General features: G+C 41.6%; 1 protein-coding gene across 1 annotated transcript in view; it reads left to right on the top strand.

Moving 5' to 3' along the window:
- The window catches only part of CTDP1 (CTD phosphatase subunit 1), a 96,208-nt gene extending 87,760 nt beyond the window's left edge, over positions 1-8,448 (top strand). The window contains exon 13 of the mRNA XM_058024858.1: positions 7,435-8,448. Within this exon, the coding sequence (XP_057880841.1) occupies positions 7,435-7,576 (142 nt within the window). The 3' untranslated portion in view covers positions 7,577-8,448. The remainder of the gene's footprint in view (positions 1-7,434) is intronic.
- The last annotated feature ends 7,411 nt before the right edge of the window (positions 8,449-15,859 follow it).

The raw sequence follows: 15,859 nt of genomic DNA, 5'->3' as shown, positions 1-15,859 counted from the left end.
AGAGTCAGTGATGTGTTTTGTCTTATTTTCAATATTTTATGATGAAGCAGAGATGTTGTTAGTTAATATTCTTGTGTGCAAAGCAGAGAATGAACATCCTAGAAGGATGTTTGGTTTAATTATTTGCAATTTAATCTCCATTATTTATTGAAAACAAGGGCAAAGTAAGAGACGAGTTAGTAAAAATCAGAATTGAAGGCTTTGACTAAAGATTAAAAATCATCTTTCTTTATAACTTGGTGTAGTCTATAACCTATAGATTAATATAATCTATGGATATCTTATTTTAAAAGCCACCATATGCCAAATCCTACTTCAACCTCCTTGATTAGCACAGTCAGTGTGTTGTCAACTAAATTCCACCTTAACAATTTAAGAAGCCAAATAATGCATTTTGAAGAGTATTCTCAGTGTTTGTAAGTGATGCTGGCAAATCCAATCAGGATTTCAAGTGTTATTTTGCGGTGTTGGGGGTCTTCAAACTGGAGTTGGTTCTCCCTTATATTCACACAGGGGTACCTCTGCATACACATTGTGCTTCTGTGAGAAAAATGAAGGCAGTTTTACTTTTCTCAGATAAATCAGATGATGTTTCGTTTCCAACTTCTTGTTTTGATGTACGGTTTTGAGTTTTCTAAATTGCCCATGCATCCTAGTTTTTTTTTTGCCCACTTTTCATCTTAATTTTTTATTGCATACAACCATTCTTTGAAACAATGACTCATTTCAATCTCTAAGGAGGATCACTATCTGAGACTATTGCCATCCTATACAGAAATTAGTTTGAGGAATTAGTCCATTTTCAAAAGATGCTTTTCAAACCAAATCCCAGTAGAGTTGGTGTACAATGCCCACCCAGGTACTGGGAAGAAAGACTTGAAACTATTTTTGCTCACTTCTGAGCCTTGGTATTACAGCCTCCCAGAGTTACCCAGAATCCCTACAGAGCTACAGAACTACTGTCTATCTTTTATTGTCAGAATAGGTAATATTTGTAAACTAGAAGAAGCTGGAAAGAGAATTGATGCAAACAACAAAGGCCTGGTTTAGCTTTCAAATAGGATTAAGAAATCATATGCTAGAGTGAATCTGGGCATTTTCCCTTATGAAAGTGTCAGGTAAGAGTCTGGCATTCCACATAGTGAAAAGTATATTTAATTTTCTTCTTCTGTCTTCTGGCTGTCTTCTATATGTCAATGACAAAATTATTTGTTGTCTGATATAAAACCGCCGCTGTCACCTTTCCCTTTTGAAGAAATAATTATATTGCATGTTGTATATGCCTTATAAGTACATGGATTATTTTTAAACAACTTGAAGCTAATAACAAGTAATATTTTAGGGACACAGTTTCTATTTCTGTGACTTAATTACAGAAGCGAAATTGTAGGTTCAACTTTTCAATTTTCCATTATCCAATTTAATTGTTATCTGTATCTAAATTAGTTCAGTGCAGAGAAAATCACACGGCATTTAATTTTAAAGTTTTATTGCTACACTGTTTGGTTTTGGAATATCCCAATGTTTAACTATTAAGAAATCACCATTTTCTTCAAGAAAACATTAATATTGTTAAGAAACCACGGTTGGACTGATTTTCTTGTTATTAAACTTTCCCCTTGATCTGAACATTAAGAAGGCACAAGCTCATCAATGAGGCAATTTTAGCAAAATTTATCAACTATCCTTGTAAATCCAGAAATTATTACTATATTGTGCTGTACTAAATTTTCAGTGACTTCCTGACTTAAAATACTCTAAATTTAGTGTTTAGTTCAGAGAACTACCTATAAAGCTGTTGTCGGATGTTTTCAGTTTCCATAACAGTTTCTCACCATTGGATTTGTGCACAGGTGTGCTAAATTTTAAGGCAGAAAGGCACTGAAGCTGTACAGAATTTAATTAGCTCTCACTTTACTGTTGTGTTAGTTAAAATACTCTTCAGAGATGTCAGTTGGAATTGCTGGGTGCCTGCAAGAGGTTTTTGTGAACAGCGTTGAAAGCACACTGTTCCTCCCACTGCAGGGGCTCTCTCTGCACCCCGAGGCTGTGCAAGGAACATTCTCAGTGCATAATTTTTCTGCATATTAGATTTCTGGATCACCCTGTAATCCTGTAGACAGCATTGGGTGAGTTCTTGAGGAAATATATGAGTTGTCTGGCATTTGTTCCTGCGGTGCTAAATAGTATCCTGTTTGTCCCAGCAGGAGCAGAAAGTGAAAACACACACTGCAGCTTGCCAGCAGTGCTGGGGTGGTGCTGTTTGTGCTCCCACGGCTGTGTGTGTGTGCCTGGCACTGTGCTCTGCCAGTGCCAGGGAGGAGCACCAGGACAGAAATCCAGTGTCCCTGCACAGATGTTCCAGGGAAATTGCCAGAGGGGAAACACCTGCGTTACAGGCAGGCTGTGGACAATTGCTCACTCTGAATGGGCATAGAATCAGCATGGTTTGGCTTAGAAGGGACCTTAAAGATATTGCCACGTATCCCATGTTAAAAAAACATAACCTCAGACTTGGAACATCTCTCTGAAAATTTAACCATCTTGTCTGTCTGTCCCATGTAACATATTAATGCTCACAACATTGATTTTCAGTTTGTGTGTTCTCAGAGCTCAAGCATTGAAGCTTGTTAGCCAGGTACTGGGCTGGCATCTTCAGAATGGGTTGAAGAAGAGTTTTACTGGATAACCAGCCCTACTTCTTCATAACTGAAGAATATTGCCAGAGAACTAGTTTGTCTGAATACAGTGTTCCCACAGTCAAATTCTTGTCGAAGGAAGTCAAATTCTAGTTGCATTACCAAATGCCACATCACCTTCTTTCCATTGTGGAAGAAGTTTACAGAAAGCTGTGGTCTAGGTGTGTATGGAATCCAGGACAAACCTTCCACACGGAGCTTTGGAGGCATGCCAGGGCGGTGTAGGTTGTGGTGCAAGGCTGTGATGATGTTAGAAGGCAGCACGCAGTTCCAAAATGCGCTTTCCAAACTACTTATGGCTGCTGTGTGAGTGTTCTCATTAGAGAGAAACTTGGCTGTATTTGGTAGCATATTGAAGTCCTCATTTTTAGCGTCAATGCTGTAAGCTGATTGCTTGTAAAAGACTAAACACATTTAGTCTGCAGACTCTGCTTTGTTATTGTAGTGATTTTAGGAGATACTGAAAAAAGTCAAGTCAACTTGCAAAAAATAAAGGGTTTACTCATTATCAGAGTAGTGATGGGGATTTGTGGGTATTTGGAGTTTAAAGGATATGTGAACGATGTATTTAAGTATTTTCTGTAGTTTTCATTTACAAGTCTAAAATAAGGTTTGGAATTTAAGATTTAAGTATGCTTTGTTTAAAGCAAGGGTTACGTTGCCCTTTGAGTTCCTTTGCTAATTAGATGTTTCTATTTTAATGTAGCACTGTATTTCTTAAATGGATGCAAAAAAAGCAGAGGCAATCTGCTTTTCAAGTAAGAAAAGAAGAATGTTTTTCAACATTATTTTCAGCCAATTATAAATTAAGACCTTAAGATAATAGAAGCAAGAAATAATGGGCTTCTTTCACTTTGTTTCCTATGGCTCTCTTAGTGAACTAAATTTAAAGTGAATTCATGAGAATGGAGTTTTCATTCGACTAGGACATTGTAATCAGATTTTAGTGCTCATTTTTTAATGGATCAAGAGCTAAATAAATTTTCATTTTCAGTAAATTTTTCTGTGATTTTTTATAGGTATATACTTTGTGCTATTGCAACTCTGTAAACCTGTCTCTTCATTTGGAAAAATCACTATTTCTTATTAGCATTCTTTGGATGAAATTTCTCTAAAAACTACTTTTAATTGTATGTAATTACAGATAGTTTTTTCTTTTTATTTTTAATGTCATTGTGAATTACACTTAGTTTATTTAAATCTCTTGACAATTCATATAAATACATGAGATTTTATGAAATGTAGTTCTCTTTTGAAAGGATTTTTCCAGCACATGAACTGGTGGGCCTCCTTGTACTGGATATTACAAAAGAAAAATACTTAATGCAAAGGAAAAGGTAATCTGGATTGTAGAGGTTTTTTCACAGAGTTGTAAGATATTTAAAGTTCTGCATTCATTGTTTTGGCAGTTGTTCATATGTGAGGTTAAAGATACTCAGTTGTTATAAATGTGTTTAGCTTTTAATAACAGTCAAGCAAAATTCGTTATAAAAATGCAAATCAGGCTAATGGAAGCCTGCAACACTGCTGAATCATTTTCTCTAAATAGTAAGAAGGAATTCTGTATGAGCTTAACTTTTCCACTCAAAAGTGCTACATACTATGGCTCTGAAACGGGAAATTACAAAGAATGGGCACAAAACAGTGAGGAAAATATACATTTTAAATTGTTTGTTATGTTAATAGGTACACCACCACAGGGATATACTGCTTTTTCTCTGAAGATAGAAATTATGAACAGAGTGTTATCTCTCTTTTCTGAATTTGCAAAGAAGAAGAGCAGCTCTGTCTTCCTGACATCCTTTCTCTATACTTCTCTGAGGGTTAGCTTTTTATTTCATATCATAATACTCATTTAAATGTTTTTTTGAATACCTGTGAAACTGCAGTTTACAGTACACAAATACTGAAAGATTTTTATATCACAATAAAAAAATGCTAACATTCAGAACATTCAGATTTTTTTTCTATAGAGAACTAATACTTAGCTGTGTTTTCTTTTTTGGCTTTTTTATGATTTTTTCCTCCCTGTAAATGACTAATGTTTCATATTGAGATTGAACAGGGCTGTCATTCTAGCCTTCCTGAAATAACAAGAACTGACAAAACAGATAATGGTCAGGCTTTTGGATTTCCAAAGATACTGTTTAATACAACTGAATGAGGGATGAAATATGGGAGAGGCATCCATTAAGGTTTTTGGAAAGTCATTTTATGGGCTGGAGCTCCATTCTTTAATTAATTAGTCACACTGAGTATTTCAGATTTCTGTATTTAGTTGATTGTCCTCGCCAAAATCTAGTTGCTGTGAAGTACATTGACATTTTAAAAGTTATTTTCTTGCATAAAGTAATAATTTTGCTAGTCTTTGCTGTTATTATTTAGAAAATTAACTGTTCTGCACTTTCAAGAAATAATGAACTGGCAGTGAGGTATTATTTCAATGAGCTGTTATTTCTTGTATTTCTTCAGAGACCATTTTGTTTCTTTTCTGTGAGATCTGTGCTATTGATTTATGTCCCAGTAAATTATAGTATTTAGGCTCTAAAAGCCTGCTTGTCCTGACACATCCTTCAATACAGTATCTGCAGTTGTGTGTATGTTTCAGATGTGTAAATGACAGCTGTCAGATTGCTAATTTCATTTTTCAGTGGGCAAATGCCATCAGATTCCATAGATGCAGTCTTACAAGCAGATGAATGCAAATGTTTTCAGCTGTGAGCATTGTGGTATAGATTCCCTTCATGACTTTATTTCTCAGATAAATAAAGCACTGCATGTGTACTTCTTATCCTCTACTTGTTAAAGGTGCACAACTCATTTCTTCTTTTGCTTAGTAAGGCTCTTTCAAGTTTCTTTAATTCCCAATTAGCTTTTCTTTGCTAATAGTATCATTAATGCCTGAAATAGCACTGTAGTTCTGAAGGCTGAAACCATCACTAAGCAAGTGTTGCTAAGGCTCCACATATTTGTATAGCCTTTAATGAAAGTGTGCTGAGATTTCTTCCAATTGGGCATTTTAAGCATGGGAGCTTCCTTGTCCAAACTGCATGCTAATAGAGGCTGTGTGGAAATAATCACTGTTATGCCTGAGAAACTGCTTTTTATTGTGAATTAGGCTACATTTAGTACCCTGAAACTGCTTCAGCACACCACATTTGAGTTTCAGTAGCAAAGTATTCAGGTAGCACTTTTACTTCATCCCATTTTTCCTTGTTAGGGATTTAGAGCCCAGAGTGTATCCAAGGGTTTCAGCCTTGCCTCCCAGGAATATTAATTCTACCACCCTATGCTCAACAGCAAAACCCACCTGACATCAGTGGGAGGAGGTGCTCTGTAAAGCAGCCAGCAGTATCTCTTTGTCCACAGCTGCAGCAGAAAGAGAAGGTAGAACATAGTACTGCTCACTTCCCATTTTGATTTGGACTTCCCTTCTGACTTCCCACCACACCTTGTCCAGCTATCTCCCTGAAAAGTGAAAGGATGAGTCAGGTGTCAGTCAGCCAGCTCACACACCAAGCAGTTTGGGCTAATGAGCTTTCCTCTTTCTTGGAAAACAGCAATCAACGTGTCTGTGTAAATAAAAATTGCTTTGTATTTCAGCATTGCTTACAAGCTCACAAGTTTGACTCTTAATCTTTGCCTTCATTTCTTTTGGATATGTATCATTCATGTCAGTATTTATCAAATGTCTTTCTTTCTTGCTATATGCTATTTCTCTGTGGTCTCAGAAGTAACAGGATTATTGTTAAATTACTGTTTTAGCTAAAATAGATACATCATTTTATGAGTTTTTCATGACTGCAAGTGAGTGCATTCTCTTCTTAATGAAGCCCTACCAAGCAAGGAAAGTTATTTGAGAGATGCCTGCCCCTCTGCATGTATTTTTCTGCTTGAAATTTGAACAAATTATCCTGAAGGATTTTGAAGGTGCTTCTGCATCTCATTATGAATTCTGTGCAATGCAAAAATCTCAACTTTATTTTTGTCTTAGAAGTACACGTCTGATATATAATTCCCTTTGGCAAGGAAAAGAGATTTTATGTTTCCACAAATCCGAATTCTTTTGCTTATGGCTATGTCTCAGTTGAAGCATTAGATTTTCCTTGGAGATCTTTCAGAACCAGGAACATGATTCTTTCAGCAGGGTATGGTGCACATCAGTTTCCTGTTTAAACTGGTTCATTCTCCAGAGATGCAAAGAAATGTGTTGTTCAGCCTGGCAGGACTAATCCAAAGAGACACAAAAGGGAAGGATGGGACCCCAAAGTTTGGAAGCATGAAAGTGTACATGCTGGTGCAGTGAGATGCGGTTCGTCAGTTGTGGTTTTATTTTGATAAGAAAACTTGAATATTTCAAAATCATACAACAAGATTTGTATTTTGGTAATATCTCTTTCACACAATGGCTTCATTCTTTCTTTTGGGATGCAAGAGGAATGTAAATCTACTCATTATTCTCAAACAGTCTCATACTTTCTTCAGAAGAATGGAAGAAACAAATTAACACTACTTTGTTCTTTGCACCTACTGCTGACAGCACATAAGAGCAATTAAAAAACAAGTTGTGTGAACTGGCTACTGTTAGTTCATGAAAAAGCAAGGGCCATACTTTTTGTCTAGGCTGAAAAAAGATGAGTCCTTTAGCCTCACTTTTTCTCATGTTGAATATGAGTCTCTCAGTAAGCACTGAGACACCTCCATTCATGGGTCTTGTCTCTGTCTGTCCTTCCAGGGGTCACAAGCGCAAACTGGATGAAGATGATGCTGCCAGTGAATCCAGTAAAGAATCCAGCAATGAAGATGAGGAAGGAAGCAGCTCTGAAGCAGATGAAATGGCAGCAGCACTTGAAGCTGAACTGAACGACTTCATGTGAGAGTCATGCAGAAGACAGGATTTGTAATTATATTTACTTCTCATAAACAGATCGGACTTCAGATGAGTCCCTCACGTCAGTACTCAATGTTTTTCCAAAATGTGTGTGTATATTTTGCAAAGCATCTCAAGAGGTGATACGTTATTTTACAAAATCAGAAATAGATGTTTTTAAGTTGTTTTACTAAATGAAATATACTTTTTTAAGCAAAAAAAAAAAAAAAGTATTAAATGGGACATGGTGTGCTATGCCAAAGACATGTTAAGAGCTCTGCAGAACCTTCATGTATAGGACAGTGATACAAAGACTTGTGATTAAACATACATCAAGTTTCTAAAAATATTGCAGGCTGTGGTTTATGGGTTACAATAAAGGAGATGGAATTGTCCGGGTTGTACAGCAGGAGCCTGATGAACTGGTCATCCTTTTCCACAAATAAAGCTATCAAATATAAAAGGATTTTTGAAATAAAAAATAGCTATTTATATTTGTATAGAAACAGACAACGTGATATGCAAGCTTTGTGAACTCTGCGCTTGACTCACCTGTCATTTGCTTGTAAGAGAATACATAGTGGTCAACATGCAACATTTTTAGGTTACTTTGTTGAATAGTTGAGTTCTTTAGAGACATCATTTAGATTTTTAACTTTTCTTCTTTGTAACCAGAAATTTAGCACAGCAGTCTGTGTGATCCTGTACTGCCACAAGATGCATATTCACCCATTCGTATTGTCTTGGAAAGAACAAGTGCTACTTCAGTCTAGATAGAATTTAATTTCTTTGGCAAGAGATCTGATGTAAAGTTTTTGTATATTTCATATTTGACCCACAAAACAGATTTTCTTTCATTTAATAAAGGTTCGTTTTGTATGCTTTGTTTCTCTTTCCTGTTCATTTCCTTCCATCAAATATAAGCTTTTCTGTATTATCTTTTCCTTTATTCTGCATGAAAATAATGAAAAATGTTGAAAGCAGGAGCAAATTTGTAGATTCGGGCAGGTAGCTGAAGGACAGAAGAGAAACAGTGGCTCAGAAGATTGATGGGCTCTAACATCTGACTTTTCTCAGGTGTCTTTGACTGGCCTCTGAAATTACCATAAGAGTTGTCTCTCTGGTATTGAATTTCTGTGGCTGGGATCATGGTTTATTTTCAATTGTTAGCAACTGGAGATTGAATCCTTTTAACAATATGTTTGCAAAAGAAGACTTGGTAGTTTGTATGTCATGGTTAAAAGGAGTACTGGTGCCGGAATACTTCATTTTTCCACTTAGCAGTAAAACAGAACATTTCAGTAGAATCTCAGCTGCTTTGCAAATAGCACTCTAATTTTAAAGCTTCATAATGACAATAAAAGGAGGACTGAGAAAATACAAGAGCCTTTTCAGATTCATACTGGTTTTCCACTTAAAAATGCTAAGTCAGCATCCACAGACAAAAATAGTGAATTTTGTGGGAAACTGCACAGTTTCCTGGACATTTACACAGGTACCACACAGCTGAATGCTACAGTGCCCTGCTTACTGTAGCTCTCCATGAAAAAAAGCAGGATGTCTCCAAGTGACTTTTGATCATATAACAGAAGAAAAAGACTAATGCTTGTAAAATGGGACATCAGAATATTTTCTTTTTTTTCAGCAACCTGAATACAGCATCCCCAGCTACCAGAGGATGACTCCTTAATTAAATACTAAAATGCCAGGGGTTGTGGGGTGTGTTTTGTGTTTTCTTAAAACCCCACTTGAAATAATGTGAAATAACATCAGCTTTCTGGGTCACTGTGATGCTGCAAATGACTTGACAGCAGAAATTTCAGCAGAGACTTGTTCTGGCTGATGGTGTTTGCCAGTCACGCAACTCTGGGGCAGCATTTACACTCTGAATGTAAACACGGGCAGCGCACAAAGCCAGCCTTTGCTGGGTGCTGCATCCCAGGTACCGCAGCGGCCTCACAGTATTCCCGAGGGGATTCCCTGCGGACAGGCTGTCTGGTGAGGAAGGCTGTATCTGTCTCCCAGTGTTACTTTATGAATGATGGTTTAACTGGTGGGAGGGGGTGGTCTTAGTAGGAGTCCTAAAAGCCATCAGCACTCCAGTATCTCTTTAACAATCCCTGCCCTCCAGTCCTTGTAGTAGGGGGATCTAGCACAGGGAGGTTGAGCAACTCCTTGCTCACTGCCAGAGCAGGGCAGAAGGCACCAAGCCTGCTTTCTGCTGAAAAGCTGCTGCTCAGCCTCAGTGGTTGTGCTGAGGGCACTGGTCACCAGTCTCTGCACAGGTGGGAGAGACAAGTGGAAACTGAAGATTTAGTAGATGGTAAGTTACATGCCCATTCTAACCTGGCTGCGAGAAGTCTGGATGTATGAAGTTGACACTCACTCCCACTAGCTTACACTTTTTTGAAGGTGCAGGAGCATCCTAGGAAAAGCAACAAATGTGCTTTGTGAAAGGAGTTTAACTCCTCATTAAGTGACCTAGATATTTGACTGGGTGTTTTATCCTGCCTTTTTGCCCTACTTCTGTACATTTGGTAGTCAGCAAGGACACTGACAGCTGAAGAGGAGGCCGGATTTCTGGTGAGGTTGTTGAACTCACTGGGCAGAACTGCTTTCTGAAAGGGTACTAGGTGTGGAAATGAGCACAGAATGGGCACCTTGCTTCATCAAGCTTTCTAAGCATGTACTATCACTGCTGGCTAGGAAAGATGGCTCCTAAGGGTTCCTGGTTATTTAACAACTGGGAAGAACCATAATTTTGATTTAAAGACCAATAGTTTTACTTTCTCCTTGACTTGCCCTCACCAGTTCTTAAGAGAATGAGGAGACATCACGGCTCTGATGAGGATCATACAGTAGTTTGGTTTGGAAGGGACCTTTAAAGGTCATGTACTCTATTCTCCCTACAATGAGCAGGGACATCTTTAACTAGACCAGGTTGCTCAGACCTTGGTCCAACCTGGCCTCAAATATTTCCAGGGATGGGGATGTAGTGGGACCTGTGGTCAAGGCAAAAAGCATCACATAGTGGCCAAGCTTTTCTTGTGCCTGTGCTGGGGACCGGGGAAGAAGAGGGAGCCATTGCTTAGCACTGAGATGTGGAAAGCTCCAAGTGAGCAGATACTTTCCCTGTTGGGTTTTGTGCATATGTGAAGTAGGCCTTGAGTTTTCTCAGAGTTGGATAGTAACATCCTCTCTGAGGGGTGGGAAGTCTCAATTTTCCTTCTTGGCACTACTACTTGTGGAATAGGTGACTGTCTTACAAGTGTGAAAATACACATACACAAACCCGGAGCTGTACCTAAAGGTTTCTCAGCTCTGCCTAATTTTACTACAGTGAACGTTGCAGTAGGTGACAAGTTGAAGAATAAATACATAGTGGTCTTGTTAAGGAAGAGGATCTCATCATGTAGCTGAAAATTCAGCATGAGAAGACTCCCAATTCTCACTCTCTGCAGGCAAGCTTTTATACATTTGTTTTTCTTATCCAATCCCACCTTCTATTGTCATTTCAGAAGTGTTTGCAGCCCAGCACCTGGCCCAGCCTCCTCTCCCAGGAACAGGAGGCAGCAGCACCCAATCCCCCAGGCAGCATCACCTACAGCAGGCGTGCATACCTGTACTGAGAGGCTGCAGCTGCATATCCTGTGCTCCTGCTGACCTGGCTTTGAGAGAGACACAGAGAGATGGCCTGTAGTAACAGCAGTAACAAATAGTACAGAGAAGTGAAAATACTGCCTTTTTGTAGGCTGGGTGTGAGTGCTTCTGTGTGGGAAAAGGAATATCTTTCTTCTAGGAATTTATTCCTCAGTGTCATACAGTTCATAACCATAAATGGAAAAACCTTTGCTTCTGGTCTGGCCTCCCATGAAGATCAACTCAACCATTCTCAGCAGCTGTTAAGTCATTGTCCCCAAGAACCAGGCCAGCTGCTTTCCTGGATCTCCTCAGGGCCCACATGAATCCTGTTTTCTTTCTTTCAGAGTAAGTCTGTTGTCACCAATATATGCATGACAGAATGGCTGAGGTGGGAGTGGACCCGGAGGTCATCTGGTCTGATCTTCCCTGCTCAAGCAGGGAGGGTTATCTGTTCATGTCCATGTCCATGTCCATGTCCATGTCCATGTCCATGTCCATGTCCATGTCAGTGTCTGAATGCCTATAAGGATGGAAAGTCTACAGCCTTTGTTCAGTCACCTCACAGTAAAAAGATTACTTGGGGGGGGAAGGGGGGGGGGGGAAGTGGAAAAGAAAAAAGTAAGCACAAGGAGCATGATTGCTGGCTAAAACAGAGGAGACATAGAACTCACCCCCGAGTTTCTCAAGGAGCTGAAACTTTGGAATGCATGATTGTCAGAAGCTTGTTTTCTTTCAAGTCCAGAGCCAGACACTATACTGGAGGATCCCCTACCACATATTAGTGAGAGTGTGACTTCTAATAAATACGTGATGGGTTTTTGAGCCACTTGAGAGTTTATTTGGGAGCAGGATTTGAGAAGGATGTCAGTCACCTGGAACACAGGACTGCTAGAACTCTGGAGAAACAGACATGAACTATAAGCCAAGCCCTCTTTTGCACAAATGTCAAGTACTTCAAATGTTTCTATTCTGGTACAGCAATTTATCCCTTTCACTCCTCTCATTCTTCGTGACTTTCTCTTTTTGCTGGAGAGCAGCAGAAATGCCCCGTGACCTGATCCCAGGGAAGGGTGGGGTTGGCATAGATCCCAACCCCAGAGCACTCAGATCATTTACTTGGTGAGATGGGGGCTGATTTTGACTCAGCTTCTGTTGTGTGCACTGAGCAGAGGGTGGGTTTGATGTATTTGAAGTACTTGACATTGCTGACTTCCAGGGGACCTTTTAAACCCCCTGGAGTTCTCATGCCCACAGAGCCTGTGCTGCCACCCCATGAGTCAGAGCTCCCTTGGCAGAGGATGATTAATTCTCTTTTCTTTCCACACTCCATCCTAACTCTGCTCCCTGAAAAGACGAGGAGCCATATCTGGTAGATGTAAGTATGTATGGCACTTCTAAAGATCTCCCTCCCAAGATGAAGCTGGGCTGACTTAGTCATTAGGTGGGTTTAGAGGCACTGTAAAGGTAGAGCAGATGCTAACCCGAAACAACAGAGTTAAAAGTGCATTTTGTTGCCCTGTCTGCGGGATGGACAGCTGTGTCCATGAGTTCCTTCCATGTGCTGTCCTCTTCCACTGAGCAGTCCTCCACGAGTCAGCACGCTGTGCTGGGAGACTGGGAAGCAGAATAGGGACAGACCTTCCTCCTGAGGCACCACTGCCATCCTCTTGAGCCAAACTCTCACCAGAGCTGGCAGACAGTAACTGTATTGCAGAGCCATATGGATTTAATAGGCGATGACAAAACACCCATCCTTCTCCAAGTCTGCTCTTGGAGCAGTGCAGTTCTCCATCCCTTCTACACCTGCCAGGGGAAGCCTTGGAAAAGTGAAGCTCAGAGACAGGCCTCTACTGACAGTAATCATGAGGGAGAAACCTTGACCAAGGACTGTCAGAAGAGCTGGGTCCTCCTTCCTTTCCCTTCTCTGTGGGAGACGAGCATCTCTAAGATGTTTTTCTGTCAGATTTTGGATGTTGTTGCTCCTTCACAGCAATCAAGCTGTTCTTGCTGAAGCACAAACTACCATTGCTATTGATCAATTGTAAGGGTCAAAGGCCATAGGCGACAGCCTCTTCCTCCTCCTCCTCATGCTCCCTTCAGACCAGGTGCTGATGCTTTTCTGGCAGAAAGCACAGCAAGAAGTCAGAAAAGCTTCTTATCTTTTCAGATCTACCACTATGGATATGTATGACCCTTTCAGGACATGAGTAATAAATATGTCACTTAGCTCCAATACAAATGGTGCTTGGGAGATTCTCTGTTTCAATTAAGTGGATGAGCATGGTCCTCAGAGAGCTCAATATGTCCTTGGGTGAATTAATGTTTTAATAATTCAGCTTTGTCTCTCATAATCTTATAGTTGCAACCCACAGAAAAGCTTTCTTTTCCTTGATACTGAATACCAAATTAAGAACACTCCACCTGATTCCTTTGCTTTTTGCATCCTTGGATTCAAGCTCTCTGCCAACCTGTCAGACCAAGGGGGGAGCCCCACCACAGGGCCTATATGTACAGCAGCCCTGTGCCATGTCCACAGGACACAGCCACCAGCTGCATCCTCCTTGGGTCTGCTCCCTCCAGGGGCTGCCTGTGGAAGCTGTGTCACCTGTGAGCCTGCCTCAGAACAGCAGCTGTGCATCTTCCAGCACCCATCTTCTTCACTGACCATCACTTTTCCCTTGCTGGCAGAAAAGGCTTTCAGCTTGCTGGCACAAAGCACATCTTCCCCTGCAGCTGGCTCCTCCTGTCAGCAACACAAGACACTTTTCAGTAATTTGGGTTTTGGCACATTAAATCTCTCTTCTTTATTATCATTCCTAAGAGAGCTAAGGAGGTGAAAGCAGGCCCCTGGTGGGCTGTGGGTTGGGAAAGAAAGAAACTCAAGAGTCTGAAAGTTGTGCATTACCAGAAGAACTCATCTCTCCCTACAGAGGCTATGCTTGGTCTGCGTCCATCTGAACATATCCTTCAGGCAAGGAAAGGTGAACAAAGGCTGGACACTGTTTCCTTACATGAGACGGTCCTCGGTCTATAAGGGGGGGAAAGTGGGAAAAACAGGAGTTCATTAGATTAGAAATTCTGCTGTACAGAATGTGCCCAGGCCTGTATCAGCCCGACACTACTGGTCTCCTTGAACCACAGCCCCGAGCAGAGCCCCTGGTTTGCTCCATCACAGAAGGGTACCCGTAGGTGCACACTGGGGCACGGCAGGGGTTAATTTCAGCTGTGGCTTTATGTAACTCTAAATTGCCCACATTTGACATCTGTGAGGCAGAGGCACTAAGAGTCGCAGTGGAAGTGCTGAGGAACAAGTCCGTGAGTAATTCCTGTTTGATCCCCGGCTTATATCGTTTACCTCATTACGGGACTGCCTGCAGCCTTCAGCTGCTCCCTGCCTCCCCAGGGTTAATGGATTTCGCTCGCCTCTGTGCCCCGTCCCTGCCGCAGCCGAGCTCTGCAGGCAGACACAGCGCGGCCTCCCCAGCCCGCCGAGGGTGTGAGGGGAGCCCGAGCGCTCTGTGGCGGGGCTGCAGCCGCTGCTGCCCCAAAATGCACCGTGCTCAGAAGCAGCCCTGGCCACGGTGCTTTGCTGTGGTGCAGCACAGGCTGGGACACGAGTGGCAGCACGGAAACAGCTACTGCTTTCGGAGAGCAAATAACAAAACGCTGTCCGTGCTGGAGAGGGGCGGATTGCAACTCCGCTGCAGCTGCCCTGGAGCAGCCCGGAGCAGCATTCCGGGCCCCTCGCTACAACACAGTCACTGAGGCGCTGGAGAGTGTCCAGAGAGGGCCGTGAATCTGGTGACGGGTCCAGAGGACAAGTCCAATGAGGAGTGGCTGAGGGAGCTGGGATTATTTAGTCTAGAGAAGAGGAGGCTCAGGGGAGACCCTACCACTGCCTAAAAGGAGGTTGTAGCCAGGGGGGGGATGGTTTCTTTTCCCAAGCAGCGAGGGATATGACAAGAGGAATGTACTTCAAGTTGTGCCAGAGGAGGTTTACATGGATCTGAGGAAAAAATTCTTCACAAAAAGGATGGTCAGACATTGGAACATGTTGTCCAGAGAGAAGTGTTCAAAAGGCACCAGGAAATATTGTTCAGTGGTGGACTTGGCAGTGCTGGGTTAGCGAGTTCAATGAGCTAAAAGGTCTCTTCCAACCTAAACTATTCCATAATTCCATGAGACAGCCCCTGTGTGCAGGTCTCTGCCTGGATTTGGGTGAAGCAGGTCCACACAGTCAGCATGAGCTCCATCCCCCAGCAGCCTCATCTGGGATCCAGGTCACGGTATTAGGGACACAAAATGTGCTGCTTTTCTTAGATCCCCCCATTGCTTGGTGCCTTTGTGCTGCAAAGGGCTGTGGGACACCATGGAGCTCCCAGACCAGCAGCTCCTGGTGGGAACTGCGTGGTGGGAACTGCTGTGTCTCCCTTGATGGAAGCCCTGGAGCCCTCCAAGAAGCTTACAAGGGCCGAGGAGGTGCCCTCTGGCATCTCTGGAAGCTATTATGGACCACTTTTCAGGTCAGAAGTAAGAATTTAACCCTAATTCAAGATCCTCTTCTGGGTCATTGGGGAAGTATTGGGAAACCTAGAGAGCACAAAGGAAAAACTGTCTTCATTGCGCAGGGTTTCCTTACATGACACTG

This window comes from Melospiza georgiana, chromosome 1, assembly GCF_028018845.1.
Source record: "Melospiza georgiana isolate bMelGeo1 chromosome 1, bMelGeo1.pri, whole genome shotgun sequence".
Classification (NCBI taxonomy): Eukaryota; Metazoa; Chordata; class Aves; order Passeriformes; family Passerellidae; genus Melospiza; species Melospiza georgiana.
This window is presented reverse-complemented; position numbering and strand designations above follow the sequence as displayed.